The sequence below is a fragment of the Erpetoichthys calabaricus genome, chromosome 11 (assembly GCF_900747795.2).
Source record: "Erpetoichthys calabaricus chromosome 11, fErpCal1.3, whole genome shotgun sequence".
Lineage (NCBI taxonomy): Eukaryota > Metazoa > Chordata > Cladistia > Polypteriformes > Polypteridae > Erpetoichthys > Erpetoichthys calabaricus.
In genome coordinates, this window is record NC_041404.2 from 74,118,021 (window position 1) to 74,132,759 (window position 14,739).

Here is a 14,739-nt window from a genome sequence, read left to right on the forward strand (position 1 = left end):
AGAAGGAGAAGAAGAGGGGAGAGATGTGTCCGGAGGCAGGAGGAGAGGAGGAAGTTAAAAAGAGTGTGGAACTGAGGGTAGGAACTTTGAATGTTGGCAGTATGACTGGTGAGGGGAGAGAGTTAGCAGATATAATAGAGAGAATGAAGGTTTATATATTATGCGTGCAGGAGACTATATTGAAGGGGAATAAGGCCAGGTGGAATGGAGGGGGATTCAAATTGTTCTATCATGGTGTGGATGGGAGGATAAATGGGGTAGGGGTTATTCTGAAGCAATAGTATGTCAAGAGTGTTTTGGAGGTGAAAAGAGTGTCAGACAGAGAAATGATTATGAAGCTGAAAATTGGAGGTGTGATGATGAATGTTGTTAATGCATATGCCCCGCAAGTTGGGTGTGCGATAGATGAGAAAGAAGATTTCTGGAGTGAGTTGGATGAAGTGATGAACAGCGTACCCAAGGGGCAGAAAGTGGTGATTGTAGTGGATTTCAGTGGACATGTTGGTGATGGGAACAGAGGAGACGAGGTGATGGGTAGGTATGGTGTCAAGGAGAGGAATGAAAAAGGTCAGATGACAGTGGTTTTTGCCAAAAGGATGGACATGGCTGTGGTGAGTATGTATTTTAAGAAGTGGGAGGAACATAGTGTGACGTACAAGAGTGGAGGAAGATGCACTCAGGTAGATTACATCCTATGCAGAAGAGTCAATCTGAATGAGATCGAAGACTGCAAAGTGGTGGCAGGTGAAAGTGTAGTTAAGCAGCATAGGGTGGTGGTCTATAGGATGACGTTGGAGATCAAGAAGAGGAAGAGAGTGAGGGCAGAGCCAAATATCAAATGGTGGAAGTTGAAAAAGGAAGACTGCAAGGTTCAGTTTAGGGGGGAGGTGAGGCAGGCACTGGGTGGCAGTGAAGAGTTACCTGACAGTTGTGGAACTACAGCAGATGTAGTAAGGGTGACAGCAAGAAGGGTGCTTGGTGTGACATCTGGACAGAGGAAGGAGGAAAAGGAAACCTGGTGGTGGAATGGGGAGGTACAGGAGAGTATACAGAGGAAGATGGCGAAGAAGTGGGATAGTCAGAGAGATACAGAAAGTAGACAAGAGTACAAGGTGATAAGGCACAAGGTGAAGAGAAAGGTGGCGAAGGCTAAAGAAAATGCGTATGATGAGTTGTATGAGAGGTTGGATACTAAGGAGGGAGAAAAGGACCTGTACCGATTGGCTAGACAGAGGAACTGAGCTGGGAAAGATGTGCAGCAGGTTAGGGTGATAAAGGATAAAGATGGAAAGTAATCACAAGCGAGGAGAGTGTGTTGGGCAGATGGAAAGAGTACTTTGAGAGGATATTGAATAAAGAGAACAAGAGAGAGAGAAGGTTGGATGATGTGGAGATAGTGAATCAGGAAGTGCAACGGATTAGCAAGGAGGAAATAAGGACAGCTTTGAAGAGGATGAAAAATGGGAAGGCCGTTGGTCCAGATGATATACCTGTGGAAGCATGGAGATGTTTAGGAGAGATGGTAGTGGAGTTTTTAACCAGATTGTTTAATGGAATCTTGGAAAGTGAGAGGATGCCTGAAAAGTGGAGAAGAAGTGTACTGGTGCCGATATTTAAGAATAACGGGGATGTGCAGGACTGTAGTAACTACAGGGGGATAAAATTGATGAGCCACAGCATGAAGTTATGGGAAAGAGTAGTGGAAGCTAGGCTAAGAAGTGGGGTGATGATTAGTGAGCAGCAGTATGGTTTCATGTTAAGAAAGAGCACCACAGATGCAATGTTTGCTCTGAGGATGCTGATGGAGAAGGTCAGAAGGAGTTGCATTGCGTCTTTGTGGACCTGGAAAAAGCATATGACAGGGTACCTCGAGAGGAGCTGTGGTATTGTATGAAGAAGTTGGGAGTGGGCAAGAAGTACGTAAGAGTTTTACAGGATATTTACGAGGGAAGTGTGACAGTGGTGAGGTCTGCAGTAGGAGTGACGGATGCATTCAAGGTGGAGGTGGGATTACATCAGGGATCGGCTTTGAGCCCTTTCTTATTTGCAATGGTGATGGACAGGTTGACAGACTAGGTTAGACAGGAGTCCAAGTGGACTATGATTTTTGCTGATGACATTGTGATCTGTAGCGATAGTAGGGAGCAGGTTGAGAGGACCCTGGAGAGGAGAGGAATGAAGGTCAGTAGGAACAAGACAGAATACATATGTATAAATGACTGGGAGGTCAGAGGAATGGTGAGGATGCAGGGAGTAGAGTTGGTGACGGTGGATGACTTTAAATACTTGGGATCAACAGTGCAGAGTAATGGGGATTGTGGAAGAGAGGTGAAAAAGAGAGTGCAGGAAAGGGTGGAATGGGTGGAGAAGAGTGTCAGGAGTGATTTGTGACAGACGGGTATCAGCAAGAGTGAAAGGAAGGTCTACAGGACAGTAGTGAGACCAGCTATGTTATATGGGTTGGAGATGGTGGTACTAACCAGAAAGCTGAAGACTGAGCTGGAGGTGGCAGAGTTAAAGTTGCTAAGATTTGCACTGGGTATGATGAGGATGGATAGGATTAGAAATGAGTACATTAGAGGGTCAGCTCAAGTTGGATGTTTGGGAGACAAAGTCAGAGAGGCGAGATTGTGTTGGTTTGGACATGCGCAGAGGAGAGATGCTGAGTATATTGGGAGAAGGATGTTAAGGATAGAGCTGCCAGGCAAGAGGAAAAGAGGAAGGCCTAAGAGAAGGTTTATGGATGTGGTGAGAGAGGACATACAGGTGATGGGTGTAACAGAACAAGATGCAGAGGACAGAAAGATATGGAAGAAGATGATCTGCTCTGGCAACGCCTAATGGGAACAGCCAAAAGAAGAATAGAAGAAGAATTTTTAGGCCAATTAACCAACTTGATATCCCATGTAGTAAGTTGTCTCTGATGTCAGTGTTTTATCACTTCAGAGTAACCTTCAGTGAGGAGTAGTATTATAACCTAAGTAAACATGTTGTATGCTTTGCTTTTTCCAATGGATGGTTAATGAAAAGTAACATTAGTTTGGCTGCATCTTCCTATCAAAACTTTAAAATGTATTGTCAAACAACAGCTAATCTGCTTGCCCATGCCTGCATACATTGGTTGTCATGTGTAGCTGTTTTCAGGAGGAGGAATTTGTATTAATTGAACAGGTTTAATCAATACAGTGGTCACTTAGTGTACAGTGTACTCTCTATATTGAAACTACTTCATCACTGTTGGCAGTTAGACCCTATGATAGCAGTGTCATTTGCAAATTATGATGAATTTACTTTGTGTCTGGCAGCATTGCCACAGGTGAACAAGGAGGATACCAGTATCACAGCAATCTAAACTATACCGTGGAAGCTGTTAATCAGACTGCAAGTTTGGAAGGTTAAAATACGATAAAAAAGGGTGGCGATAAGATCCAGGTCTGGGAAGTTGGTTATTAACTTTGATAGCTCAAAAGTGTGAAATTCTGATCTGTACTTTATAAACAGTACTCTGGGATATCAGTTTATGTTGTGTCAGGATTTTATTATGTGTAAGGGATATGACATCTAAAGCCAATTTATAATCACAATCTGATGAGGTAAAGAAAGTGTTAAGTTCATTTAGGAGAGAAATATTTTGATGAGACTTTATCTGTAAGCATATGCAAGCTTTCTTACATTTACATATATCACTAGTTCTGTTGCATTCAGTTTCCAGCTTATCCCATTATTGAGTTTTAGCAATATTAATTTTATATGTAAAGGTATATGTGTATACAGTATCTAAAATATACAAAAATATACAAAACTTTCTTAGCTTATTAAAAATAAAACCATATTAGTATATTTTTTAAAATCTAGATGCTATGTAGACTTAGGCAGTTAACCAGGTAAAGCATGTAATTTTAGTAACCTGGGGCAAGGGAGACATGTCTAACAACTTGCATGGAATTCTTTTAAACTAGTATTAGTTACCAGGGGCCTCTTGTTTAACGCAGTACGTAGAACTCACACTATAACATGGCGTAAGCACAAAAGCAATAATATGCGTACGCACAGAACAATCCTGGTGCATAAATCTCTGCGTTCACCAACTTCCGTATTCTTCCGCTACATAAATCTCGATCAGCGTGAAAAGTAACGCACGTGCACGCGCCTGCTGCTCCACCCCAACTCCTCCCAGAATTACGCCTCTTTGAATATGCAAATCAGTATAAATAGCCCTTAAGCTCAGCGTTCTGTGAAAAGACAATGGGAAAAGCACGGGGGAAAATGGAAGAATTTCAGCAAATACCAAGTGGAGGCAAGGAAAAACTTACTATTTGTTGGTTCAAACAGTGATATAATCAACAAAAGGAAGTTGATCGAGTGACATAAAGTGTTGGAGACACTCGAAAGCTCAAGTTCACAAAGTCGCACAATGCCCGAAATAAAAAAGAAGTTGTTACATATCAAAGTTGCCGTGAAAAGGCGAGTCGTAGCCCACCGTCTGAGTATCATATGAAAGCTTATTAGGGTACAGAGAAAAAAAATAGGCACACAGTGGGGAAAAAAGCTCGAAATGTCAACTTTAATCTCGAAATTTCCACTTTAATCACGTAGTTTATTTTGTCATTAAAGTAGAACATCATAAACTTCATCTTAAAATCGTTTAATTTACTAGTTTCTCAAATACCATCGTAACTAAAGTAGCACGTTAAATGCTTTGTTTTGTATTTGACCTTCTATGTGCTCTGTGTGTGAATCACTACATGCTTCCAGGCTTTCTTTTCCTCTGATAGGACACAGAATCCATTACGTTCGTAATATTACAGCTCTCTGAATAATTAAAATACTGAGATGTATACATGATATCTTTTTCATGATGATGGGAATGAAAGCATGTTGTTAAACATGGAAACACGGTGGTGCAGTGATTGTTCATGTCTCACGCAAAGTGCTTGCTGCACCATGCGCGACCTTTGATGAAATAATTTATTGCAGCAGTACTGTCTCTTTCAAACATACTAACCTCCAATTCCTGTCCTTACTTTTCTTTCTCCAAATACCCAATCACCACACAATCAGCTCTGTAATAGACGTTAAGCCATCTGTAAGCTTATAAAGGTGATTCTTCAAAACGTTTAAGGAACATTGAAATATCTTCGTAGTTCATGTTTAATTATTCTATCCATCTATCCTTCCAGTGTCGCGCCAGCCCAGCAAAAATACAGCACGAGGTAGGAACAATCCGTGAACTAGCTAGCGCTGCGGCACCGTGTCCTCACATGTTTAAATATTAACAATACTGATTATTTACATGAAGTTAAAGTTTTATCTGTATAATATAATCAACATATTTTGCTGCATTTCATCTTAAAAATGATATTGTCATCATATGTAAATATGCACTTTATAAGTGGCACAGGTTGTGCAATATTATAACTGTAGTGCAAGTTTACAATGAGGTAATTGTACATAAGTACAAACAGTTCTACAAGGAGCACTTGATGGACTGATTGAGTGCGTTTAAAGTTCTTGGGATGAAACTGTTTCTGAACCGCGAGATCCGTACAAGAAAGGCTCTGAAGCGTTTTGCCGTGGCTGAGGCAGCGTGTGCTTGATGCTGTATACCGATGATTCTCTTTCCGATCAGCTGCTGCTGTGATTCCAAACTCAGATACAGTGATAAAAATACTCCGAGTGGTGCAGTGAGAGTAATATGGAAAAAGGTGATCCGCTGTGGCAACCCGTAACGGGAGCAGCTGAAAGAAGAAAAAGAAGGTGCAGTGAGAGTAACAACGCTAAAGCAGTTATGGTATTTGGAATACTATGGCTATTCCCTGGACCATTATATTGTTACAGGTTAATTACAATTAGATGCATTACACTAATAAATAATATGCAGTTAGTTTCAATGTATTTATAAAGCCACGTTAGGAATATGGATCTAAGAAAGAAAGGGTAACCACACAGGAACAGTAGCACTGCTTTGACGCTGGGTGCCGCCAGTCTGCAAAACCAAGCGGAGAACTTGCGTATGACAGGATATGAGGTACCGTGGAAATGTGTGTGGCTTTACACCAAGTTTAGGTTTTATACATCGCGATTTGAGCGTGGAAACATTTCTGTGCGTATGCACCATTTATACGTGAGCCCCCAGGTGTTTCCAGAAAAAAATTCTTGGAATTCTAATAGTCTGGAGGAGCCACTGATTGACTGTATGTTATTTTAAAATAAAGTGTCATTAACCACTTTATTGACTTAGAAGTAAAGCACTCAAGAAACTACAAATTAGATGATCTGTTTCTGAAGAAAATTTGAACTTTATAACATTATAAGAAAGTTTAACTTAACATGGCATTAAGTAATAAGAGCAACTGTGAAAACACTATTCTGGTTTCCACCTATATCCCAAAGATATTGTTTTTGGGTTAATTGGCATGTACAAATTTATCCAGTAGCAGAAACTATTATCATTCTGTATGTGGCAGCAAAAAATAAATAAATAGTACCCTAAGTTCTTGTCTATAAGCCGGACTCATGTATTAGCCGGAGACCAAAAATCATATGAATTTTTAAAATAAAATCGTATCATAGATAAGCCGGACTCATGGATAAGCCGAACGTACTATAACCTATAACTAATAGAAGGGAGGGAGGTCAGTGGTCTCACTCGCGCCCATTTAATTTCTTTAAGGGGGGAGAGAGTGTGAGATATTGCCGTCTCTCTCACTCCCCGCATGGCGCGGTTGGAGCGGCCGGAGCGCGTTCTTTCTGCTCTGGGCGTCGCCGAGTCAACACGAGCGCGTAGCAGTCATTTAAATTGTGATTTTATATGTAAGCATATTTAAATATATATCGCGGATTTCTGCGGACAATGGGTCTTTTAATTTCTGGTACATGCTTCCTCAGTTGGTTTGCCCAGTTGATTTCATACAAGGGACGCTATTGGCAGATGGCTGAGAAGCTATCCAGCTTACTTTCTCTCTCTCTCTCTCTTGCGCTGATGTAGGGGTGTGTGAGCAGGGGGGCTGTGTGCAGCTGCTTCCTGAAGGACATGCTGCACGGAGCTTCGCATACTTAAAAGCTCAAAGGGCACGTATTGATTTTTTTTATCTGTCTCCCTCTATCTCTCTCTATCTCTCTCTCTCTCTCTTCCTGCTCCTGACAGAGGGGGTGTGAGCTGCCGCCTTCAACAGCTTTGTACCAGCGGTGCTTCGCATACTTAAAAGCCAAAAAGCCCTATTGATTTTTTTTTTGACTGCTTGCTTTGCACTCCTTTGAAAAGGAAGATATGTTTGCATTCTTTTAATTGTGAGACAGAACTGTCATCTCTGTCTTGTCATGGAGCACAGTTTAAACTTTTGAAAAAGAGACAAATGTTTGTTTGCAGTGTTTGAATAACGTTCCTGTCTCTCTACAACCTCCTGTGTTTCTGCGCAAATCTGTGACCCAAGCATGACAATATAAAAATAACCATATAAACATATGGTTTCTACTTCGCGGATATTCTTATTTCGCGGGTGGCTCTGGAACGCAACCCCCGCGATGGATGTATAAGCCGGACTTATGTATAAGCCGATATTCTATTTTTTTCATTTTCACAACTTTTTTCCTTAGATAAGCCGCGGCTTATTGACAAGAACTTAGGGTATATAAATGCAATACATAAGATGTTTAGCAGGAAGGTATAAGTAAAAAGACAGCAATGAACAAACTTGAAGGTCTAGCACTAGAAGCTTAGTTCTACAGTTAATCCTTAGACTAGATGATAAATTAGCAAAATTTCAAAGTAAGTCGACAAGTGTTATGGTAAAAATGAGCTGTGGATAGTGCTGGGCGGTATGACCAAAATTCTATATCACGGTATTTTTCAAAATTATACCGGTTTCATTGTATTGGACGGTATTTTTTTTCCCATGCATGAGTGGATGTTAATCACATTTTCCACTGCAATTACTGGCTAAGAATTACCTATTCCACTGTCATGAAAATTGTACATTGTACAAAAAAACATTTTAATGTGCACAGAAGTATTAATACAGGTTTGCATGGCCCCATAAAGTGATAGTTTTCAAGGGGGTGGCACTAATGAAGAGAAGAAATTACATTGCATGACAGATGCAGTCAAAATATAGTCTTTTTATTGAACAAAGTTTGCAAACAACTTAAAACTAAAATTTTGACAACTTATTTTCAACCATCCAAAGAGGCATTTAGACTTAGTAAAATATCCAGAGGTGCTTGTCAAAAGTTGTATTGCACTGAACATGTCTTAGAAAAGGAATAAATAGTACGGTAAATATTTTTTGTAAACCAACTACTCTTTGTTAATGTTAACCATCTCTGTCCACTGACACATTAAAGTGACTTTTTAAACAGCTTTACCATCATTAAACTGCATAATATTTAAACTAATAAATAATAACAGTACAATAAATAGTAGTGCAACTTCCAGTAATAATACTATTACTTCCAAGACTTCAAAGCCCAGGTGCATTACACAGTACAGTATTCACCAAATTAAAATAAAATAAAACAAGTGCAACTTGGTGATGACATCTTTACCAACTGAACCATCATTAAGGCAAACTGCATTAATATGGACCTTGCTTCAAGCTAAGCTATATACATAAATAATAAAACTGCAACTTGCATTTATAATGCTATTTGTGGTATAGCCCTATGGAAGCGTATTAGGGCCACAGTGAAGAAAAAAAAACCTATATGTTGAGATTAAAGTCGACATTTCCACTTTAATCTCATAGTTTATTTTGTCATTAAAGTAGAATGTCATAAACTGAACTTCATCCTAAAATCAATGTTTAATTTACTAGATTTTCTCAAACCCCATCATAAGTTAATGTAGCACATTAAATGCTTTGTGTTAAGTGTTCTCCGACCCAGACTTCCTCTTGCACTGAGGAGGCGCAGGCAGTGATCGCCGCACAGAATACATTCACTTCATGATATTCCTGCTCTCTGAAAATGTAGAATGCCAAGATAAATTTTCATGATGAAATGCATTAAAGCAGTTATTAAACATGCATGGTGGTGTAGTGCTGTTTCCTTGCAGTAAGGGGTCCCCAGGTGTACATTCAGTGTAGAGTACTTTATGGCAGGTGTGACGAGGCTCCAAAAAACTGGATGTATGAATGGGTATCACACAGGTTTAACTTAAATATTGTGTAAATACTGGGTTTTTGATCTGGTGGTCGGAGACACGAACACAGAATTCAGTGGATGTTCTTCTGAGCGGGCTTTCTTTATTGCATGCGTGCTGTCTCTGTCTGATGTACCAAACCCACAGTTCCTATCTTTCCTTTTTCTTTCTCCACATAATCAATCACCACACGATAAACGTCTTTGTGAAATTAAACCTAGTTATAAACTTAGACCACGGAGTGCTCAGAACTTTAAAAAAATCTTCATTATACATGTTTAATTATGCCATCTATTCAGGGTTGCGCCCATCCCAGCAAATCCTGAATGTGACGCCAGCACATCACAGGGTGAATACGAACAATACATACACTAGCAGGGTCAATATAGCCTAACAAATCCCCACATCCTACATGACTTTGAAAAAAACTGAAGCACGCCAAGTAAACCCACCAGAAAAATACGCAAATTCAAGGCAGGGAACACCCGGGACCCCCTTGCAGCGACGCAGCAGTGCATCCTCAACACCACCGTGCCCCCACATGATTAATAGATGCTTTAATGTATTTCATCCTGAAAATGATATCAAGTATTTACCTTAGCATTCTAAATGTTCAGGGAGCAGGAATATCATGAAATTAATGTATTCTGTGTGGTGATTGTTGCCTACACCTCCTCTTAGTGCAAGAGGAAGTCAGTTTAAGAAGCACATAGCGATTAACATGGCTCGGGGAACACTTAACACAAAGCATTTAATTTGCTACATAACTTTTGACGGGGTTTGAGAAAATCTAGTAAATTAAATATTCATTTTAAGATAAAGTTTAGTTTACGATGTTCTACTTTAATGACAAATTACGAGAATAAAGTCAAGATGTTGATTTTAATATCGTCATAAGCGTCGAGATTAAAGTGGAAATGTCGAGAATAAATTCAACATGTTGTCACACTATTACACAGTACCCAGGTACATTACACAGTATTGAAAAAAAAATACTGCAAGCCAAGTTGTACTTATTTTATTATCCAGTAGTATAGAAACAGTATTCACACATTTGAACATAATGGTCCACATCCGACCTTTTAAAACCAAAGTATCTACAGACAACAGACACGGCTCCTTTTTTCGGCAAAAAATCAACTTTATCATCTGCTACAGCTTCAGTTTCAGAATGTTCTCTGTCCATTTTCACCGTTCAATACCTCCACTAACACATGTACTCCATTGCATTCGTGTTTAGTGGTGCAGCAGTGAAAAAGGTCCCCCTTTAAACAGTTTCCCGCTGCGCCACGTTCTGAACGTTGTTTAGGCTTTTTTCCTGTTTCTCCCTGTGTGGATAGCGCTTTGAGTACTGAGAAAAGCGCTATATAAATGTAATGAATTATTATTATTATTATTATTATTTAAACCGGTGTTGCAGTACAAGAAAAATCCACATCGTAACAAAAATAAAAAACGGTTTTTGGTATGAACCGGTATACCACCCAGCACTAGCTGTGGATATCTAAAAAACAGAGGGTAGGATGGTAGAATGGTACTGGTGCATTGGTTATCATGGCAGCCTGACAGCATTGATCACTTGTCTTGGCAGCATATGTACTAAAGTTCAAATTTTTAAATAAAGAAAACTATCTGTGCTCATTTGGCAGAAGGGAATACAGTACTATATACAAAATGTTATATTAAGTACAGGAGATGGAACACAGATGATGTCAGAACACACTTGGGCATGGGGGACAGTTTATAGGTTCAAATACTGATATTCATCAGCCAGTTCCTTTGCAGTTCACCCAAAGATCTGTCCCCTTGATGACTTTACCACTGGTCCGTCCACGGTTGACATCACTTCCAGCCTACAATGATGACATCATTTCCCATACCTAGAATCCATCATATCGCCACATTAGTTCCTGTTTTGGCCATCCTGACTCCACCTCTTCCTTTTTTCCACCATATTTAAGCTCAGTTATTAACCTGTTACTGTCTGCTTTTTACCACAATAGGTTATAACTATGTAATAATGTCAGATCTTCTCTCTGGTAAGTTTGTTAATTTCTTTCACTGCTAAGAAAAATAGTTGAAATTTAAAAACATACACAGAAAATTTTAAATATTTTTAATCCTAACCAGTCTAATTTGCAGAGCAATACAAAACATAACTTTTCTCTGACAACAGATTGCAAAATCTGATTAATGCTTCAAGTGAAATTAGTGGATCTTACCATATACTGCAATTTTTTTCATTAGAAAATTTAAATTTTTTTTTAAACGGAAACATTTTGGTATCACTTCCAGTCAAAATGAACAAATATAGAGATTATTAAACCAGAACTTCCTGTGAAAACAATTTTCAAAGATTATTAAACCAGAACTTCCTATGAAAACAATTTTCAAAATCAAAAAGGTTCTTGTGTTTGAGAATTGCAAAAAGAATGCCAAATTTGATTGTGTTTAATCAGTTAAAGAAGTATGCGTTCTTTTTAAATGCAGGAACACAGACATGTCAGAAATAGACTAATTATGTTCTTGGATGCCTAAAACCTGGAACTCTATCCTGTACTACTGCACATGAAAAAGAAAATAGTGGGATCTGAAAATAGACTGATGATTTAGATTTTGCAATTGTCATTGTTCAGGTTCATTTCAAGATTCTTAAAATGGAGCCTACCTGGGCGTTAGTATTTAGGTTAAACAGTGAGACCTCTACTTTATCTATCGGCTCATCTGCAAAATCTTTCTCTTCGAATTATTCACTCTTAAGAAATGCCATTGTTAACTGCAGTAATATGGTAGACAGAGAAGAAGCGTGCAAAAATCTTCTGGCCACAGGGTCTGTTTGTAATGTCATGCACACATGTTTGACATCCTCTGATGTGGTCAAGAGCTTTCATTTCCATTCAACGTTTTATGTGGATATCTTATTTATGATTATGTGCCATAATGTAACCCATGAGAACACATATTTGTGTGTTAAAAAGGATGTGTGGCTGCATAAGTAACTAACATCTGCTAGGGACCATATGGGTTTTACTATAAATTAGTCTTAAGATTCTCTGTCACAAAACATTTTATTTGAATAAGCTAGTCCTTCATCATTCCCATTACAGTAAATATTAGGTCTGGCCTCGCTTGCTCTTTGAGTCCATCATAAATGTGTTTATTTATGCAATAAGGAGAGTAAGACAAATCTAATCATAATCATTTTTCTTTACAGCCTGAACTACCAGAGAGCCATTATCGTATTCCTTCTGACTAAAAACTCCACTAGTTTTGGCAGGTACAGTAAGACCCTTTTAAACATAAAGTGAGGATCACTGTCATGCTATTCTTAGAACCACTTATGAAATCTTAAGACCAGTTGAACATATTTCCTGTGGTGGTCATTGATGCCACTGCACTCTTAAATCCTCAAATTGTTTTTAAGTGATCAGGCATACAGAACTGATTCTGTGTTGCTTCCCTTTTGCAGTAGAAAGCAGAACACTAACAAATCCCTTCTGGGAATACCTGCTGGCAAAAATCAGCATGACTTTGTTTATTAAGGTCCCAGTTATCCCTTGCTTGTAAAACACTCATTATGATCCTATTTCTTGTGTCATGGACTGTAATTTATAGGACTATGTCCCCTGGAGTTACTCCTATCAAGATGGTTACTTAGGATATCCCTCCATTTTATTGGCCACTATTAAGGTCTGATGGCGAAGACACTGGACTTTATACTATATAGTTAAAATTTCTGTGCTTACATTTTTCTCATTGCTTGAACTCAAGCAAGTTTTATCACCTTTCTCTATTTTTCATGGAAAAAGATACATGTAAGGAGTTTTGCATTAGCCCAGAATGATGTTTATTATAAATTTGCACTATATCATAAGGGCCTTAGAAGATAAGGTGTTTGATAAATGAGAAGAGACAATTAAGTCCATCTAGCTAATTTGTTTAGCTAATAGCAGTTATTTTATTATCTCATCCAGCTACAATTCAAAGGTTGTCATAGTTTCCATTTCTACTACATGATTCAGTAGTTTGTTTCCACTGGTTTTTGTGTGAAGCAGTGCTTCCTGCCTTCAAACTTCAATATACTTACCTTTAATTTCCACAGGTACCTTTGAGTAGATTCACTATTTAATTTGAAGAATTCTGCGGGATAAACTTGGTCAATTACTTCCTGAATTCTAAAGACTGATTATGTTCTCACACTGCCTTTGCTGCTCAAACCTAAGCAAGTTAGCCTGTCAGGGAGTAAGTTTTTTTTTTGGTCCTGGTCTGCACTTAGTTGGTTTCCTCTGCACAGCTACTGGTGCTCCTATACCTTTTTTCACAGGTTTACTTAACTATAGCAGAATTTGTCATTTTTGTAAATTTTAAAAAGTAACAGTTCAGGATAGATTCCTGAGGGACTCCACTAAAGACTTCACCCAACATGGAACATTCCCCTCTTACCTTAACTCTGTTTCCTTCTGATTAACCAATGTGAAATACAGTTTTCTAGGTTACCTCTGATGCGAAAACGTAGTCTCAAAAGTAGTCATCCATGTGGGGGTCATTTATTTTGGTGCAAACAGTAAAATCTCACTAGGTTTGGGAATATTATTAGTCAAAGCGAAAGTGTTTGTTTCTTCACTGAAATGAGGTATGCTAAGAGTTTACCTCTTGTGACACTTTCACTCGGACCATATCCCTTTCATTGTCTCCATCTCTTCTCATGATTGGTGGTTTTTGTTCTCCTTCTGTTCAAGAATTTGTCTCATTGACTTCAACCCTTAACACACTAGAAATTCAAGAAAAAGCCAAGACAGAGTCTGTGAAGAATGCCCTGCTACACAGTGACTGGGTAGAGAATCAAATCCAGATCTTATGAGACAGCATTTCTAACACATGTGCCATCGTGTTGGCTTAGGTATACTGCCAAATGATAAGCTTAACAGGCACAACTGCCTATGCTGTTCAAAATGAAATGGAACCAAAAATACAGATATGCTGCCTAACTTACTAACGTGGCCAAAGAGAAGCAGGCTTACTGGATGTCAGTACAGACATACTGTAGCTTTAAAATTCCCAGCTCACCTTGCACCATTGTCTGCGATACATTGATAGTAGCGTTGATATTCTGGCTGGTAATACGACAAAATTCACAGTCTGGTTGACTCTAAAGCAAAACAATGCAAAAACTGGTATTAGTGTTTGCTGAAAAAATATGCATATAAAAACATTCTAAATTGTGTTTATTAGTTAATCATTGACCTTCAGCTCATGATATTCTGGTAGCAAATTCTATGTTCAAACACTTCAAAAAGTTAAGAAGCCCAGTAACCACTCACTTCTCCAGTTCAGATCCTGGAGTTCATTTCTCGTCATCAGGTAACTCCAGGTATGTCCATTTTATCAGTAATCAGCTTTGAATGACATTCATCTAGGGAATGTCATTTATTGTACCTTCCGTAAAATTAATGACACAAATTAGTGCTGGGCGGTATGACCAAAATTCTATATCACGGGTGTTTTTCAAAATTGTACCAGTTTCACAGTATTCAACGGTATTTTTTTTCCATGCATGAGTTAACCACATTTTCCACCGCAATTACTGCAGTAGACTGGCT

The 14,739-nt window shown here is 38.7% G+C and overlaps 2 protein-coding genes and 1 long non-coding RNA gene across 4 annotated transcripts in view; 1 reads left to right on the forward strand and 2 right to left on the reverse strand.

Moving 5' to 3' along the window:
• LOC114660033 (uncharacterized) overlaps positions 1 to 11,081 on the forward strand; it is a 65,071-nt gene extending 53,990 nt beyond the window's left edge. Inside the window, exon 3 of the mRNA XM_051933600.1 lies at positions 10,925 to 11,081. Coding sequence (XP_051789560.1) covers positions 10,925 to 11,001 — 77 coding nt within the window. The 3' untranslated portion in view covers positions 11,002 to 11,081. The remainder of the gene's footprint in view (positions 1 to 10,924) is intronic.
• The window catches only part of si:ch211-207e14.4 (interleukin-17 receptor D), a 50,667-nt gene extending 36,353 nt beyond the window's left edge, over positions 1 to 14,314 (reverse strand). For both annotated transcript variants that reach the window (XM_051933590.1, XM_028813359.2), the window contains exon 1: positions 14,207 to 14,314. In XM_051933590.1, the coding sequence (XP_051789550.1) occupies positions 14,207 to 14,216 (10 nt within the window). In that variant the 5' untranslated portion in view covers positions 14,217 to 14,314. The remainder of the gene's footprint in view (positions 1 to 14,206) is intronic.
• On the reverse strand, positions 11,675 to 12,831 carry LOC127529598 (uncharacterized). Its single transcript, XR_007936216.1, has 2 exons — positions 12,670 to 12,831; positions 11,675 to 12,226 (listed from the first exon to the last, which is right to left on the reverse strand). It is a non-coding gene; the product is annotated as an uncharacterized LOC127529598 (long non-coding RNA).
• Positions 14,315 to 14,739: the final 425 nt, after the last annotated feature.